The 19,598-nt window shown below is 34.5% G+C and overlaps 1 protein-coding gene across 6 annotated transcripts in view; it reads left to right on the forward strand.

Moving 5' to 3' along the window:
- Window positions 1–19,598, forward strand: part of PDS5B (PDS5 cohesin associated factor B) — a 160,947-nt gene that overhangs the window by 120,531 nt on the left and 20,818 nt on the right. For all 6 annotated transcript variants that reach the window (XM_081046588.1, XM_081046583.1, XM_081046584.1 and 3 more), the window contains exons 22-25: window positions 8,463–8,531; window positions 9,883–10,019; window positions 12,164–12,287; window positions 17,597–17,801. In XM_081046588.1, coding sequence (XP_080902714.1) covers window positions 8,463–8,531; window positions 9,883–10,019; window positions 12,164–12,287; window positions 17,597–17,801 — 535 coding nt within the window. The remainder of the gene's footprint in view (window positions 1–8,462; window positions 8,532–9,882; window positions 10,020–12,163; window positions 12,288–17,596; window positions 17,802–19,598) is intronic.

Below are 19,598 nucleotides of genomic sequence, written 5' to 3' on the forward strand. Positions count from 1 at the left end.
CAGAAGTTGGACGTTGCCAGATCCGGTGAATAAGGTGGATGAGGACACATCCTAATGTTTTTATTTGACAAATTCCCGTTCCAGAAACGGTGTGTGACAATGGAGCATTGTTATGATGGAGGAAGAAGTAAAGACAGTCACGAAAGAGGACTTCCAGAACTGCTTCAGAAAATGACAAGAATGATGGGATAAGTGTGTTGAAAAAGAGGACGAGTATTTGAGGGGGATTAATGGCAATGTGTCTTTTACTGTAATACATTTTTTTAGACAGTCACAGTATTTTTTTTATCACACCTCGTATATGTTGTGAAATGATCACAATAAGTCTAGTTAATATTCATTGTTATAATATTTATAATATTCATAGTTATAAATTTATTTTCCTGTGATGTGAACTTACAAGATCTGCTCTATTAGCAACTTTCAAATGTACAATACATTATTACTAACTATAGTCACCAAGCTGCACATTACATTCCATGACTTACTTATTTTATAACTAGAAGTTTGTACCTTTTGACCCCCTTCACTCATTCTCCACTCCTGCTCTGGCAGCTACCAGTCTGTTCTCTGTGTCTGTGAGTTTTGGTTTGTTGTATTTATTTTGGGTTTTGTTTTTTGTTTTTTAGATTACACATGTAAAAAGGATCATATGGTATTTGCCCTTCTCTGTCTGATTTCATTTAGCTTAATACCTTCTATGTCCATCCATGTTGTAGCAAATGGTAAGATTTCCTTTTTATGGCTGAGTCCATTGTGTATATGTACCGCTTCTTTCTTATACAGTCATCCACCGAAGGACACCTAGGTTATTTCCGGGTCTTGGCTATTGTAAATGATGCTGCAGTGAATACGCGGGTACAGATAACTTTTCAACTTAGTGTTTGTGTTTCCTTCAGATAAATACCCAGAAGTGGAACTGCTGTATCATATGGTAGTTCTATTTTTAATCTTTTGAGGAACCTCCACATATTTTCCATAATGGTTTTACCAATTTACATTCCCACCAACAATGTACAAGAGTTCCTTTTCTCTACATTCTCACCAACACATATTTCTTGTCTTTTTGAAAACAGTCATTAACAGGTGTGAGGTGATACCTCATTGTAGTTTTGATTTGCATTTTCATGATCATTAGTGATATTGTGTACCTTTTCGTGTAGGTATTGGCCATGTGTTTGTCTTTGAACAAATGTCTTTTGAGATCCTTACCCATTTTTTAATTTTGAGATTAAGATCCTTACCCTTATAATTTTGAGATCCTTACCCTTACCCACTCTTTTGCCGTCGAGCTAGCTATATGTGTTCTTTATGTATTTTGGGTATTAATCTTCTGTGAGATACATTATTTGCAGGTATTTTCTCTCATTTGGTGGGTTGCCTTTTCATTTTGTTGATGGTTTCACTTTCTTGATAATCTTTTCATGCGCAAAAGTTTCATATTTTTGAAGTCTAATTTATTTTTTCTTTTGTTGCTTGTGCTTTTCATTCCACATCTAAGGATACATTGCCAAATTCAAGGTTGTGAAGATTCCCTACTTCTTTTTACTATTACTTTTGTTTTAAATCATATGTATATATTCTACTTTATTAGCCTGTTTTCCCGAAAATAAGACTTAGCCTGACAATCAGCTCTAATGTGTCTTTTGGAGCAAAATTTAATATAAGACCTGGTATTATGTTATGTTATATTACGTTATATTATATTAATTATATTATACCAGGTCTTATAGTAAAATAACATCAGGTCTTATATTAATTGTTGCTCCAAAAGACTCATTAGAGCTGACCGTCCAGCTAGGTCTTATTTTCGGGGAAACATGGTGTGTTTCAGATTGCCTTAATTATTGCAACAGGTTTTGATAACTGGTAGCTTAAGTCTTCCAAATGCCCTTACTGCTGCTGCTGCTACTGCTAGTACTTCATCATCATCATCATCTTCAGTATTGTTTTGGCTTTTCTTAGCTTTTTACATTTCTGTCTAAATTTTACAATCAGTGTCTCTATCCCAACATATACACACACCTAGCTGTAACTTTGATAGGGATTGTGTTGAATTATAAATTTGGAGATAATATTCATCATTTTAATACTACCTTCCATTCCATGAACATGGTATTATAATCCTGAGCTTTCCATTTCATGGAGATGGTATATGTCTTAGATAGTATTTAATTTCTCTGGGTAATGTTTCTTAAATTTTTGTGTAGAGGTCTAGCTTATCTTATGTTCCTAGGCATTTTATGGTTTTTGATGCTATTGTAATACTATAATTTTTATTTATTTCCTAATTGCTTATTGTTGACATATAAAGTTATTTCTTTTTTATATTGACTTTGTACTCCAGAATCTCTTTAATAGAATTTTTCATATCTGTTAATTTTTGTATTCTTTTGGGTTTTCTCCTTTTAACAACCATATCATTTGTTATAATGATAGCTTTGGTTTTTCTTTTCCATTCTTAATGCTTTTTATTTGTTCCTCATTCCTTGGCCTTGACCTTCAAAACGAAGTGGTGATAGCAAACATTTTTATCTCATTCCCTATCTCAGGAGAAAGATGAACTAATAGTAACTAATAGAGGACTTGAAAATGTCGTTTAAATGGCATATATAGAACAATACAGTGAAACCATTTCTGGTATACATTGTGTCAACTTCGTCTTTTAATTAGAATAGTCTGTTTACATGTAATGTAAATAGTGATTTAGGTTAATTTGCCATCTGATTTTTATTTTCAGTTTGTTTCATTAGTTACATGTTCGTTTTCCTCTTCTTTCTTGCCTTATTCCCTCTCTCCCCCCTTTTCTGGCTTGTTTTATGGCTTCCTATTATTTTAGTAGTTGCCCTGGAGATTACAACACGCTCCATTGACTTGTTGAAGGCCGGTATCAATATGTCTGTTTTAAACTTTCAGGACAGCAGCTACAGTATTCTTAGCTGTATTCTTAGCAGTATTCTTAGAATACATTAATTCCCTTTATTCCTCGATGCCTTCTGTTCTTGTTCAAACAGGACCATTACCATTGTTATTTTATACAGTTAATACTTATTTACATTTACCAACATATTTTCCCCTTTCTCTTGTTTTTTCTTTTAGTCTGTGGATGAGTTTCTTTTTACCCAAAGAATTAAAGTAGTATTTCTTTTAGTGTGGTTTATTGCCAATGACGTCTTTATTTTTGTCTGAAAATGCCTTTATTTTGCCTTCATTATTCAAAGGATATTTTTTCTCCAGGTTTAGAATTCTAGACTGGTACATTTCCTCCCCTCAATAATTTGTGTATATTATTCCATTATCTTCCATTCTTTTTATATTTTCTCTTGAAGTCAGCTGACAATCCTGTTCCTTCAAAGATTTTCTTTTTGCTGTGAATAATTTTAATCTTTTCCATTATTCATTGGTTTCCAGTTTTACTATATAATGTGTGTAGATGTGCTTTTCTTTATGTTTATCCTAACTTGGGGCTGATAGCTCTTCTCAAATGTGTAGCTTTTTGTCTTAAATAAATTTTGAATAACTTTCAGGCATTTCTTCAAATACTGTTTATTTCATATTCTCTTCTATCTTACTGCAATTCTGATTACACACTATAAACATACAATTCTTTTTTCTGTGTCCCAGCTGCCTGACATACTTTTCTGTACTTTTCTGCCTGCTCTTACTTCAGTTTTTGTTGTCTTCTGACCTGTCTTTGAGTTCACTAATTGTCTTCAGATTTGTCTTACCTTTTGTTAAGCCCATACATTGAATTCTTAATTGAACTTCTGTATTTCAATTCTATAATTTCCTTATAGTTTTTACTATAGCTTGTAGTTTGCTGACAGAATTTTTTATATTGTCATTTAATTCTTGAACATCTTTAATTATGTTACAGTTTATGTCTGTTAGCCTCGGTATCTGGATTTCCTCTGGCTTTTTTTATCTTGATATTTAGTCATTTTGTCTTGCACACATGTTATTTTTGATTGAATGGTAGACTTTGTTTACAAAAACTGTAGAGATAATTTGAAGCTCTGGATGGTTTTATAATTCCAGAGAGGATTTATTTTTACCTCTGACAGGCAGTTGAGCTATTTTCAGATCACCTTTATCCAATCAAGAATATTGCCACTGGGATACGGATACAAAAGACAGTTTGGGGAATATAATCAATAATGTTTTGTAGGCTGTCAGTTGGGCACTTGTCTTATTAGGGAGACCACTTTATGGACGGGGTAGATGCCTGATCACTGCAGTGTACACCTGAAGCTGAAGCTGAATAATACTGAATGTCAACTTAATTTTATATATACATATATATATATATATATATATATATATATATATATATATATAGTCACAGTATGTGGAGTACAGCATAGGGAATAGAGTGGAATTGTGACAGCTATATATGATGTCAGAGGGGTAGTAGATTGAGGGAGGAGGGTTATCACTGTGAGGGGCGTAAATGTCTAACTAGTACATTGTTTTGTACACCTGAAACTAATAATTAAAAAAAGAACGCAATGTTTAGAAGCTGGGCTTCAGTTTTTGACAGGCTCATTCTTTTTCTGGTCACCTTTATATTTAGCGTGTATTTAGTTACATCTATCCAGAAGTTTGGGGTGTTTAACAGGGACTCTATTCTTTATTGTTCCCAGAATCCGTTTCTTTTTCTCTCCCAGCTCTGTGACAGTGATGAATGCATCGCCCAACCTCTCAGCCTCTTTCACTTTCAGAATCAGCTGTCTATCTATCATGTGTATGAGAAAAACAGTCCTAGCACCAAACTCAAATCTCTCAATTTCTTGCCTCTTTTGAAACTTTGCCCTGCGAATTCTCACTGCTTTGGTAGGTCTGTTGCCTTCAAATTGAATTTTAAAACTTACCTTGTCCAACTCTCCCGTTTGCTCCAGTGGGAAGATAGGTCTGAGACAACCTATTCAGATCTCGTCAGAAACAGATCTCCCTTTCACCTCTTTTAACCCATTAGTTTGTCCTATTTTATGTAATATTTGATATGTACAAAGGAATATATGTATGTAACGTTTGTATAACTTGTTTTACAATAATACCATGAACACTCATGACCTGTTAGCTCCTGGTTTTATTACTCACCAAACGGTTCTTTCTTTTTCTTTCCTAGGTTTATTATTCCCTAACTAAAACAAAATACCCTTTACCACATATATCTCTCTAAACAGGGTACTGGTTTAGTTTTGCTTGTTCTTGAGGTTTATGAGAGTTTATACCATATGTATTCTTGGATGACTTGCTTTTGTTATAACACATTTGTTTCTTAGACTAATCTTTGTTATTAACTCCAACTAGTTCATTCATTCATTACTCTGTTATATGATAGTGCAAAATAACTCATAATTTATCCTCTTAATGGACCTTTAAAATATTTCCATTTCTTTCCTCTGTTGAAGGTCCTCCCTCCTATTTTTATAGAAGCCTCCTGATACATATTAGCAAGAATTTCTCTAGGTTGTATTCATACAAGTGAAATTGATGAATCACAGGTATACGAGGTGCCAAAAAATTGTGTACAAGTGGACACTTTGGTTAGCGTTGCTCAAGCAGTAGTTCACCATAATCAGAAGTGTCTGGACGCTGATGGGAACGACTTTGAGCACTTCACTTGTCATTGCAGAAGTTAAACGTGACTTCTGTTCATCTTTTGTTATCGGTATATATTGAGTATTACAATTTTAATAGTTTTCTTTTCTTAAAATGTGTATACTTTTTTTGGCACCTTCTGTATTTAACTTTTAATTTTATTGTCGAGTTATTTTTCAAAATGGTTCTTAAAATTTATTTTCCTATCAGCCATGTATAACACCAGTTATTGTCAGATTTCTTAAATTTTTTCCCATCTAATTGATGTAAAATAACATCTCATTATAGTTATAATTTGCATTTCCCTGGTTACTAATTGTTTATATGTCTAGTTGCCATTCATGTTGCCTCTTTAATGAAATTCCTTTTGATGTCTTTTGCCCTTTTTTTCCTGGATTGTGTTTTTTTCAGAGGTAATCTTTACACACAATACTTTTTCAAGTACAGATTGCAATATCTTCATAAAAATCTCATTGTGTGGCTTTTTACTCCCTTTATGGTGTGCTTTGAACAAAACTTAGTTTTTTTTTCCAGTTACAGTTGATGTTCGACATTATTTTATGTTAGTTTCAGGTAAAAGTTATTAATGTGGTTAAATTTATCATTCTTTTGTAGTTAATACTTTATAAATCTTGTTTGAGAAGTCCTTTTCTACTCCAGTGCCATAAAATTAGTCTCCCATATGTTCTAAACGTTTTTAAGGTTTTTTTCACACACACAAAAATTTAATCTGCTTGGAATTAGTTTGTATCGTGTGACTTAAGGACTCCTTTTTTTTTTTTTACTCCCCATTAGGATAGCACAATTTACTGAACAATCTCTCCTTCCAGTCACCTGCAGTGCTGCCATTCATAACACATACCACCTCTATTCTTTTCTATTACTTTATCTACAAGATGTTTTTCATTAAAGTTACATAATTTTATCTGTAAAGAAAATATAAAATTTTCTCTTGTATAATTTTGTTCAGTACTTTGGTTGTTAAAATTAAGTTTTCTGTTTGTGGTTGATTTGGGGAATTATTTTGATGTTGTATTTCTTTCTTGCTAAACTTTTATTTTTAATCTTAATTATATTTATGAAGAATGTCAGCTTTGATTATTTTTAATCCTTGAATATTTTATTTCTACGTATTCCTTATATTTCTGCATGTGTTTCCTATACCTTTTTTCATTTCAACTTCTATCAGATTTTGAAAGAGGTATTTTCAAGTCTTCGTGATGGTGAACCTTTTGAATATTTTTCAAAAATAATTTTTGTTTTGGTTTAGTTTGATATTCTGCTAGTTGTGTAAAATGTTCATGAATTTGATATCGTGGTGTAAGATTTTTTATTAAATACATCAATATCTTATTTACATCAGTATCCCATAGAAATCCATATCCCATTTAATGCTTTTCCATCCTATTATTTTTAGATTTTTCTGTCATTGGTTTTGTTCACATCTGTTGTGGCTTTATTTTATTATTTTTGAACTCGCCTGACAGTCTGTTAGTCTTATTTAGGATAACTTCTTTCATTTGTTTTTTTTTTTACTATTTGTAATAATTTATGCAGATTGAATTCTTTTGTGAATTAAATAATTTCGAGGAGTATATCTTTGAGTAGTTCTTTCAAAATGGCTTAGAATTTGGAAACTTTCTCTGTCTTTGATTTCTGAAAATATTTTCCCCCTTATTCTTAAATACTAGAATTCTATGTCTCAAATCACTTCACTGCAGAAATTTCACAGCATTGTTTTTTGGAATCTAGGCTTGCAGCTGAGAAATCTGAAGTTGATCTGATTCTTGCTTTTTTTTTTTTTTGGATAGGTTGTCTCATGGAAGCTTTTCTTTTTGACATTCTTAGTTCAGAAATTTCATCAGAATGTTTCTCTTGTGATTCCTTTTTCATTATTTCCCCTTTATACTTTGAAGGTACTTCTCAACTAAAGAATTGCTCTCAAGCAGTATGTAAATCTTTCAACTCTTTGTATTTAGGGAGTTTGCCTTCCAGATGTTGGAGGTAACTATCCTAATGCCAGGGGGTTCCCTGAGGTGTTATTTGATTTCTATTTCCTAGGCTGCCTCTGGAAATCACACGTATCAGCTTGGGGTACAAATGGCATCTCCAGTCTTCCAAACTGGGTTCATCCGTTTTGTCACCTTACTTTAATTTCCTGGCTGCCACTGTAAAACCGTATTTCTCAGTACCTGCAGCTTATCATTTCAGGATTATACATACTGTGATAAGCCCTCTAGCTGTCTGAATTTTTTACTGTGTATTTTGTGTTTTTCAAAATTTTCTTATGATTCTGGCCTTTTGGGCCCCTTTTTTCCAGCCCTGGGTGTGTGGGGTGTGTGAGTGTTGCCATTTTGGTGGGATTTAGGTAGGAAGATACCAATTAATGCATGTTATCTGTTACTTATCTTTAATTGCAGACCTTTCTAATTTTTCTTTCCCTGTTCAAGATTTTATATATATATATCTTTTTCCTTATTTAAGAACTACACTTTTTGGCTCCCTTGTTTTGTTTTGTTTTTTTTGGTTTTCTTTTTGGTTTTTTCAATCCTAGACCTTGCCAGCTGCCTTAAATAAATGGACTGTTAGTCTCAACAGGGGCTATTTATAGGAGTGTGTGAAAGAGGTTAAAGTCAGCCCGACCTCACACCTAGAAAGAACCAACTGGTGAGGACATACAGTGCTCTGTGCGTGCTAGTGAAGACAGGCCTTTCAGTCTTTCTGAGTAATAGGGTTAGATACAGTATTTTAGTCATATATAATAACTGGCACTACAAAAGATAAAGATTTCATTCATTCACTAAAAATTAAACATAAGCATGCACATTCACATTTTAAAGTCCTTAATTTTTTTTTAGCTTCCAGGAAAAAAGACAACTAAGCTTTGGGTTCCAGATGAAGAAGTTTCTCCCGAGACAATGGTCAAAGTGAGTAATATTCATAAATTTGTTTATTTTAATATATTTAATGTATTCTTATAGGTGTTAAAATTTCTATTCCTTATTATAGAGATATATGGCTATTAAAATTAGTGAGGTTTTTAATATGACATTCACCCATGTGTTGTGAGAGAATAGGGCAATAATGAGAAACCAAAGGCCTTGGGGTGGCTGCACATAATCCAATCAGTGAAGAAAAAGTTTGAAGGCAGATTCCAAGTTGCTGCTTCTTGATCTGAACCTTTTAATGGCAAAAGACAGTGCTGGGTTTCTTATATGCATTCTCCTATCAGTAAAGATGGTTATCCAGGTTTTAAGACTATCTTTTGTATGGGTTTTGATAAAAAAATTTTAATTCTTATTTTAAATTCAACCTATAGTTCCTTGAATGAGAAGTTACACATAAAAGAATGTCCATCACTAGTGTACAGAGTATAGATTTACTAAAACCATCAATAATCTATAATTGTAGACCTGACCTCAGTCTACTGATTGCTATTTTTCTAGTTGTCATTTTTTATAAATGCTTTCAGGGTGTGTGTGTGTGTGTGTGTGTGTGTGTGTGTTTATATTTCATATATTAATTATCACATTCCAGCTTCAGATTCTATTTCTGTAGACCTGTAGAGTAGCCCTTCCTTTAGCATTGAATGATGCTTGATACTTGTAAGTTCCAGTATAAACCTGTTCTCTCAGCATTGGTCTCAAGCAGCAGTTCTGTATAGCTGAGCAGTACTAGACCGCACGGCAGGCCACGTGCATTAGACTTCATGCTCACCATATGGCCCAGGAAAGGGATCATAAGAGTATCTGCCACATGCCACTGTTCAAGATCCACTTAGCCTCAGAGACTTGAAGCTGTAAAAAGCTAAGGTAGTATGTGAAAAGGAGATAAAATGCACCCCTTCAAAAAGGGTTGTTGGCAAACATTAAAGGTTTTAAAGTACTTAGGTACCTCGTAATTATAAAATACAGTACAAATATGAGGAGGTATAGTCAATCAGACAAAAAAGATTGAATACAGTTGCAGTTGGGAACTTAACTTTTCTGTTAGCATGAGTTTACTGTGGATTCTAAAGGGTAGAGTGTATGTTGGGGAAACTTTAAAAAAAACACAAAAAAAATAGTTCTTAGTTAAATCATTCGTTTGTCAATTGCCTGGGGGGGGTGAAGCGTTTTTAAAATATTCAAACTTATCTTCATATATGCGGAAAGAAATAATTCTCTTCCTTTTTTTCCTTACGCATCAATTAAAAACATTTTTTCATTTTTTTAAGGTTGATACAGAATTTCTTTAAAACGCAGGAATGATTTATTTGTCGATTTGTCTTTTATGTAGATTCAGGCTATTAAAATGATGGTGCGATGGCTACTTGGAATGAAGAATAATCACAGTAAATCCGGAACTTCTACCTTAAGATTACTAACAACAATATTGCATAGTGACGGAGACTTGACAGAACAGGGGAAAATTAGGTATGTAGCTCTTCTTTCAGAGTCCTTTGGGTAGCACAGAAGATCGGCCTCTGCTGTAATTACTGAATGGGTCGGTTTCTTTTCAAAACATAATATTGCTTTGTAGGTATCCATATATTTTATTATAATATACTTTTGTACAGTGCTTATTTCAGAATGTCAGTCACATGTCTGGTGCAGGTACTGCTATACATCGTAATTATTTTTAAAATTATTAACTTATTTGAGTATCTAATGTGAAGATGTTAGTGTACCAATAATTAACTGGTGTTTTGTATTCTTGTTAATGTTTCAAAGAAAAAGAACAGATTAGGTAGAAGGCAACTTATTGAATCTGTTTCCAGAAGTATAAATATATTAAATAAATAAAATATTTAAATAAAATATTTAAAATATTTAAATAAATAAAATATATTAAATAAATAAAAAGATTTTTCTCAACACATTTTTTGTTTTTGTTTTGTTTGAAAGACGTAGTGTAGTATAGTGTTTGGAAACATATAGACACTGGAGCCCAGAATCATATCCTGACACCACCACTTACTAGCAAGGTGACCTTTAGCAAGTTACTGTAACGTTTCTGTGCCTCAGTTTCCTCGTAGAGAATGATTATAACCTATCAATCTAGCTCTTATGACAATTGAATAAGTTAGTATATTTAAGGTATTTAAAACACTGCCTAGCACATAGTAATTAGAAGTATTGATGGTGGTAGTGCTTATTATGTCAGGGCTAGCTAAAATTTAGAAATTGGGTGTCTGTGGAAACACAAGTGCCATTTATTGCTCTAATTGGTAATAAAAAAAAAGAGGATAACTCTTCCCCGCTTAATATTGCTAGCTTAAAGACTATTGAGAGAGTATAAAAAAACATGACTGCCAGCTGCTTTCTCCCTTTCCATCTTCATTTTTATTCTTCTTGTATGTTTTGCTCCTGGTGTACTTTTTGCATAAAACTTTGTGTACCATTCCACACGTACAACTCATCTATCTACTTTCTTTTAGTCTCATGAATTATCTTCACCTCTCTACTTTTACAGTTTGTATATGCCAGTGTTCAGGATTTACGTAATAATGGAGGAAAAAAAAATTCCCTAGTATGAATACATTTTTGCCTCTTAAATTTATTAATTACATTATCTATGTACATATTTAGATCTCATCTCATCTGTTTTTATTCATGGTATTCCTTAACAAAATTAAATGTGTGCTTGAATTCTGCAAGTGGATGTGAATTACATTGGTTCTGCAGGTTTAAACAAGGCTTTATATAGAAACCTGGTCTTCAGAAACTTAGTTGTAAAGTATTTAATTATAACTATTTCTTTTTATACTAAATAAACTGCAACAAGAAAGCAGTGGTGGAGTGACTTACCTCAGAACAGCTCTTAGGATGTTACTATAGATGAAATGAAAACCAGCTCTGGGACCTGTAACTTGAGAACACATTAGTGGTGTCAGGCATTCAGTCAGTGTTTTTACATAATCCTCAGAGAGATTAAAGAAGGGGCTTAAACCAACTAGATATTAGATCTTGGAAGACTAAGTTACAACTTTTCCCTCCTTCCTCCAAGATCCTGTAAATCATCTAATATGGAAGGGTTGTTCAGATATAGTTACTAGTCAAGAAGTTGCTAATCTGTAAAGTGTGTCCCATTTAGCAGAAGTTTTCTTTCCTTAAACTTAAAGGAGCCTCTTGGTAATATTGGAAAAGTTGAATTCCAGATGAAAACGGTAATGTTTTATCCACTTAACGTGCTTTCATTCTGCTTCTTTTGTACTTAGCACAGTAGTTTCAGTTGACTGATTAGCAAGTTAGGACATTTTTATGCCTAATCTGTAAGCAAACGCATAACAACTAAACAAACAAATTTTTTTCCAGGCTTGGGTGAAAGCTATTTTTGTAGTATGAGAGAATTAAATGACTTTAGCACACACTTACATTCTGGAGAAGAACTCTGTAGTATTAGACACTACCTTCCAAAGCCAGATCAACACAATATGGTGTTCATTTTGTATCCCTAACTTGTTTTCTGCCCTTTTCTTGGCCAGAAGAATTGTTACAAAATTAGCTATAGAAAGCAGGAATGTTTGTGTGCGGACATTTGGAAATGTAATTTACACTCGCTTTTGCTTCTTTTCCAGTAAACCAGACATGTCACGCCTGCGGCTCGCTGCTGGGAGCGCTATTGTGAAGCTGGCGCAGGAACCCTGCTACCATGAAATCATCACGTTGGAACAGTACCAGCTGTGCGCGTTAGCAATCAATGTAAGGAGGGCTGCACGGAGCAGGAGTCTGCGGGGTCCTGACTGTAGAAGAAAAACGTCCTCCGTGACATAGAGATACACATCTTAAATGTGTATATCTTGTTTTGAAAATGTTATGGAGGAGAAACATTTCCAAGTTCTAAAACTGGCGTTTGAGTTTTGGGTTGCTAACATGGTACAGTTGATTCTCATTACTTGTAGTACTTCTGTGCCACAGTCATTCCAAGCACTGAATTAGCAAATACCGAACCATTGCTCACAGGGGACACATGGGTGGTTCCTGCAGGTGTCTAGTCACAACCTTTTTATCCATCGGTCAGTACATGACCTTGTTTGACGTGCGCTTCTGTTTAGAGGCACCTTATTTAATGTATAGGTATTTCCTTAACATTGAACTCACAGCCGACAGCACTGCACCTCATGCCTGAGGAAAGTTTATCTCACACACGGATTTTCTCCAGAAGGCACATCCCAGCCTTCTTGTCCTTAGAAACACTGAACAGCACTTCAACACTCTGCTTGGAAGCTATTTTAAACAACAAAGTCAGCAACAAAAAGTACAAAAATGTGGAAAATGTGGCACTACATAGACCACCAAAAGGACACTCATTTATAGCGAGCGCTGAAACCAGACGGCAGACATGGCCTCGTTGAGCCTCCACGGGACACATCACGGCAGCCCACATTTTGGCTGCTCAGTGCATTCACTGGGGAATGACTGTGAAAACGTCACAAGTGGTGATTTTGGGGGTTACAAATATTAGTGAGTGGGTAAACTCACAAATACAGAATGTGCACATAATGAGGTTGAATATAATTTTTCAAAGGAAGAAAAAATATAGAAGTTTATAGTTTTATAATAATGATGTTAATTTTGGGTAAGAAGCATTCTTTATTACTCAGTGAGTTAAAATTTCAAATTATTAACGGGTGTTAATGGATTCATATTCCAGTCTTATGGGTTTCATATTAGAGAAACATAATATTTGAACTATATCACTTTATAAGTTATTGGCATCGTTGAGAAAACTAAAGAAAAAGGGCTTCCATGGTAGTAAATAAGATGTTCCAGTATGAGTGTTTCATTCATACTTTGGTTATTTTACACTTAGTTTTTCTGTTCTTTTCCAGTCTATGTGTAAGAATTTGGCATTTACTTCAGGGATTGTTGTAAGTTTTCTTTCTATCCCACTTCCATCTGCTTATTTAAAAATTGCAGCTTACGTGTAACCCTACATATAAACTATTACCTATTTTTTAATTGTAATCGTTTTGTCAATTTCTGGTTAATTGCAGTCTTTAAAAGTTATTCCAAATCCTGTTGATAATTTGTTTTAGTTTCAGTGTTGTTATTCAGATATTAGACTAAACCATTTGAAAAACGAAATTTTTGAGGAGCCCAGGGTTTTCTGGTTTAGTTTTCCCCCTTAATTTTGGAGATAATCTTATTTTGCAAGAAGGTGAAAATTTTTAAAGTATGTGTTAAATTTCGTAGAAGAAAACATCCAATGTGATTATTTTTTTAAATTGGTAATACTTGCATTCTGTTGATTTATCAGATTCTTAGTCAGATATTTCATAGGGTATTGGTGCTATTAGTATTGAAGTAGAATGTTTTTTAAAAACCAAGAAAATACTGACATATGTAAAAAGAGAGGCTTTGTTTGAAACTTTGTGTAATGGTATGTGCAAACATATGTTAAACTTCCACCATGTGTGAAAATCATTTGCACTTACTAAATTTCCAGAGACTTTCTTTTCTAGCATAGTATTTGTTACTACTATCTCAGTCACCAGATTCCTAAGGCGGAAGTTCAGATTGCCTAAGTTACATGATTGCTTTGGAAGTCTGTTGACTGTGGAGCATGAATTAATGGTTAGAAGTTAATTATCAGCATATTCTCACAAGTTACAAACATATGAGGTTACCTTATTTTATTCTAAACCAAACGTTTGTTTCCCTAATCCTTTAAACCACATGCCTGTCTCTTTAAACCTCCAAACCTCAAGCAAGTAATCTGTATCTTTGTCTCTCCCCCTCTTATCTCTCACACACTACTCGTTTGCCTGCACTGTTTTCCAGAGATGCTCTATTAAAGTCCCTAAATCCAATGACATTGGTCTGCATTGGCCATGTCCTTCCTGCATCATTTGACACAGCTAATGAGCTGTGCAACTTTATTCTTGAAACTCTGTTTGGTTTCTGTCCCCTGATTTTTGTTGTACTTCTCTGACTACATTTTCTGACTCTTCTCTTTTCCTTGTGATGCATGTGTTCTATGAAGATCTTTCCATGGCTAACTTTTCCCCTTATACATTCTTCTTTGGGTCATCTAATTTTTTATGTAGGTGATTCCTGTACTAGCAACATTAACTTTTTTTTAAGCCTTCAGTCCCACTTTTGATGCTAAACAGAATTTTCAAATTTTAATTTTCAATGACTATAAGACTGAATTCATAATAGTTCCCAGATCTACTCTTTTATGACTGTAGAGCCTCAATAGCATTAAGTAAATATGACTGGCATTTCTTACACCTACAAGAAGGTTTATATTTGACTATTTGCTTGCCCTTGCACCTTATTGCAAAAGTGTCATGTGGATTATTGTGAGACTTTCTCTATTGTTGATTGAATTTGCATCTCATGGTTCTGATCATGTTATTCCCCTAGTCAAACATATATAGCGGCTTATACTCAGAAAAAGTTACATATTTTACAACTTGCTGTTCAAGCCCTTGTAATATTTGGACTCAAACATACATGTAAAATTCTTCTTTAGTACACTACCCTTTACCTACTCTCAGTTCAGTGAAACTGAACCTTTTTTTTCTTTTTTTTTTCATTTATGTGCCTGTAGTTTGCTGCCTCTAATTTTTTTTTCACCCTCCCATTTCTACACATCCAAATCCAACCCTTTCGGTAAATCAAGGATCAGACACAATCTTCTGCACAAAACTTGCTCTGATTCTTACAGCTGCTCTCCGTTTGATTTCCTGCGGGTATTATCTGCAGTCCTCTAATATATACATGCCTTGTGCGGTAGTTATTTATGTGCCTGTGGTTTCTCTGGCCTTGGGTTCTTTAAAAGCAGTATTGTATCTCAGAGACCTTTGTCATGTATTTGAGTAGAAAATAAATCTGGTGGAAATTCAATAATATGAGTCTTAACATTATTTTATAAATTAACAAGGTATTTTAGAATTTGCAATTCAAATTTACTGTGTACAACTATGTAAATACAAAGATGAGTAAGTCATGGCTTCAGCTCCCCAAGAAGGTAACCTGAGAAAACAAAATACAAATACATATTGATAATAAATGCAGTATACAAAGTAATTGAATTGTTTACAAGATTCTAAAATTAGTCCTAAGGATAATTTGTACCAAAAAAAGGCCACTAAATGTAAATTTACTTAAGATGCAGACTACTCAAAATTCAGACTTTATTCATAGTGAGTAGTGAATAAAAGCTTTGATTGGAACTTTATTTTGGGGAAAAATATTTTGTAGGATAAGACACCATCTCCTTTTTTAAAAAATACTAAGCCAATTATTGGTATAACCGTAACCATGAAAGTATCAAATGTTTGCTTTTTTGAGAGTGTTTTTTCCTGATAAAAATTGTATTATTCTGTCCTTTACACTTAACTTTTATAGCAGTCAAAAGGATAATCATCTTTGTATAAAAATAAGTATTTGAAGACTTCCTCCGTTCCCAGGAGCACAACTTTTAATTTTAAGTCTTTGTTCAGCTGATTCTCTTTTGATGTATCTTTTGCGTCATCATCATCAAATTTCTCATATTCTGTTGTTAACTGTCAGTTGTCTCGCATATGATTTGACATTCTTCTCTCACATCATTTTAATGACTTTTTGGAATCCTACTTTTGCCATGATTCACAATTGACATAATTAATTTGCATTGTGTTACTGGATCCTGAATGACTGGTGAGAGTGACCAAAACATGGTCTTGGTTGGGAATGCATCTAAGTATGGCAGGGATGTTTGAGTGGAGATTAACTTTTTTACGAGTGGTCTGTTCATATGTGAATATACTTGTGTTATGTTCACTTAATACAGTTTGTAATTCGATATTTTTATAATACATAATTGATTATGAAGATTCTTCTTCCCCATGGGAGTGATACTGAGGAAGGAGTGAGTTAACTTGAACCTTGTTTCATTGAATGTGAGGGTGGATAATAGACAGTATTTCTGCGAAAGCTAGACTACTTTTTACAAAGGTTTTTGGTATTATAAGAAACAAGTTTAAATTAAATGAAAAAAGATAACATAAAATAAGGATTTAAAGATAAGGAGGGCAAGATGTTATGACCTAGGTTTTGAAGAAAAACAAAATGAACATTCTAAGAAGAAATAATGTACATAAAATTGCAAAAATATGAACTACTCCACACCTTGTTATAATTGGTGGAGGGTAAGGTATAATTTTAAAGGTCTTTGTGTGTCACGTGGAAGGTCTATGCATGTCTCATGTGATTAAAAGGTCATACCGCGCTTTTCCCAATAGTTTAGAATAAATTCTGATAATCTGTCAGGTACTGTGCTTGGCTTAGAGGCACAAAGCTGAGGAAAGGCATAGTTCTTACCTTGAAGGGACGAGCGACAGACATGTAAACTGGTCGATTTAATACTGTGTACTAAATGCAATGCTGGAGACACACAAAAGGCCAGGAGAGCACAGGGGGATGTGGGGTGGAGATTGCAGCTTTCTGGAGGATACAGGAGCTGTTGTGACCATGAGGAGTTGTTAACTAAGAGAGTGCCCGTGGGTGGTTTAGGAGAAGGGTGGATGAGGAAAGCAGAGGCAGCAATAATGAGCAGATTGGTGGGACAAAAAGTAATTTTGTTTCTCAAATTAATTAACACTTGCCTCAAAGTTGTGCGTTTTAATTCGAATAGTTTTTTTAAAAAAACAATAGAACTGAAATATATAAATATATAAATATTGCTCGGTAAATGAAAAAGCTAACTATGAGATTGTTGAAACTGTTTTTTTCATTATTTAAGTTAGGGTGGATTTATATTTACGAGTTTTATCTGTTTTAGAAGCACCATCATTATTTTCTGACACGTGTAACTGGTAGTAACGAGGGTCCAGGTAAATACTCCAGCGTAGAAATTAACTTGTCACAATATCTCAGTCTTGTTAGCTGAAGCAATGGTCATGGATAAACCTGCTGCGTTTACCCCTTTGGTTACTGATATAGCAGATTTTGTGTCTGAAGTTATTACTCTTTGCTGCCAGGTGGATAACATGTGGGATGGAATAATTGTGTCTTCACAGGATGAGTGCTACCAAGTAAGACAAGTATTTGCTCAGAAACTTCACAAAGGCCTTTCCCGATTGCGGCTTCCCCTCGAGTACATGGCAATCTGTGCACTCTGTGCCAAAGACCCCGTGAAAGAGAGAAGAGCTCACGCCAGGCAGTGTCTGGTAAAAAACATAAACGTGCGACGCGAGTATCTGAAGCAGCACGCAGCTGTTAGTGGTGAGCATACATGAGAAGGAGAAGTCTACTTTCCTGCCTGTCACTTTTATGGAACACAAAATGATGTTACTGTTATTTATTATATTCTAATCAACACTCATTGAATAAGAAGTTGTTACTATTTTTCAATAATAGCTTGTCCTTTAAAAAGTTCATGTTTAAAATACAAATGTGTGGGTATTTAAATATCAACCCATTATCTCTGTGTAACTGATGAAATGGCCAAGGGAAACAAGCAGTGACACTGGATGGAGGTACTTTTTATAGAACAGTGAAATGTGTACATTTGTATACATAGTCTGTCAGGGGTGTCCAAACTTTTTTCAACGGTTTTCACCAAAGGCCATATGCGGTAAAATACACAAACAGCCGGGCCACTCACTCGAGGTGAAGTACGTGTTGCCTCACCTGGTTTATTTAAGTAAACTAAATATATTTTTGGAATTTGCTTTGGGCCAATTAACAATGGATTGCGGGCCGCGGTTGGTCCGCGGGCCGCAGTTTGGACACCCCTGGTCTAAGTATTGTCTTTCAGTTTTTTAAAAAATACAGGTCTTTGATCTTTGCTGGTTGGTCTCACTTGTAGCTGACATTAATATCAGATGTTTCTGTGCCTATTTTTAATCTGCTCACTTCACCCTATCCACGTTATTAGTTTTTGTGCCTCTCTGACCTCTGCAACGTATTTAACAGCATTAAAATCATCCGATTTTCCAAGTCACATGAAATACGTTATCCCCCTTCTCGTTGGTCACCAAATCCTTCATTCTTCCTCTGGCTATTTGGAACATTTCTCCTCAGCTCTCCCACCCTGCTGTATTTCTCTTGGATGGGTGTATATCCCTGTTGTGTTTCCCTGCCCCTGGCCCACCTCCAGCTGTGCCACACAGCTATCAGGATTACCTTTCTAAAGCAGACTGGAGCGTATCACTGACTGCGTGAAATCTGTGCTGGTTCTTCATGGCTCATAGGATCCAGTAGAATCTCCTAACATAGCCCTTTATAGTTCACACTCAGCCTGAGTTTCAAGCTTTCTCTCTAGCACTCCCTCCTATAAATTTCATGCTCGTTGTACTCGGGATTATTTGAAATGTGTTCAGCCATCTATTTTCCCTGTTGTCAACTCTGTCTGGAAATTGCCTCCCCCTTCCAGACAAACAGACAAATAAAACCAACAAGTGTGGTTTGCACCTTTTAAATCCTTTAAAATACATAGTTTTTGGTGTTACCACATCACTGGGACCCCTTTTCTTTCTCTTCCTTCCTCATCTTGTTAAAAACGAGTGCTCTGCAGTCAAATCCCACCTCTGCCATTTACCAGTTGTGTTTGGGCATATTATTTTAGCAGTCTGAGCCTTAGTTTCCTTATTTATAGAATTGGTATAATTGTACTCATTTCTTAGAGTTGTTATGAGGATTAAACAGTTATGTACATAAAGCACCTGCATGGTCCAAAGAAGTACTCAGTAGCTGTTAGCTGTTCCTAAGTTAGGGCCCCTTCCACACTGAGGTGTAGCTTCTGTCCCCGTTCATTCTTCAGGCCTCTATCTAGTCTTACTCATCTTTATAGTTAAAATAGTAAGCCTGAAAAATTGTAAGCACTCAATAAATATTTGGTAGAGTTTAATTTGAGTTTCACTGAATTTTGAACCTTGGTACTTTTTTCTTCCATACCTGCCTTGAAATGAATATTACACACAGACTATTCTCTTTGAGTTCAGCAATAGAAATAGAACTTGGTACCTCATTGACACATACATTATTGTATTCCAGGTTGAACATCTAATTTAAAATTTT

Source organism: Rhinolophus hipposideros, assembly GCF_964194185.1.
Source record: "Rhinolophus hipposideros genome assembly, chromosome: 4".
Lineage (NCBI taxonomy): Eukaryota > Metazoa > Chordata > Mammalia > Chiroptera > Rhinolophidae > Rhinolophus > Rhinolophus hipposideros.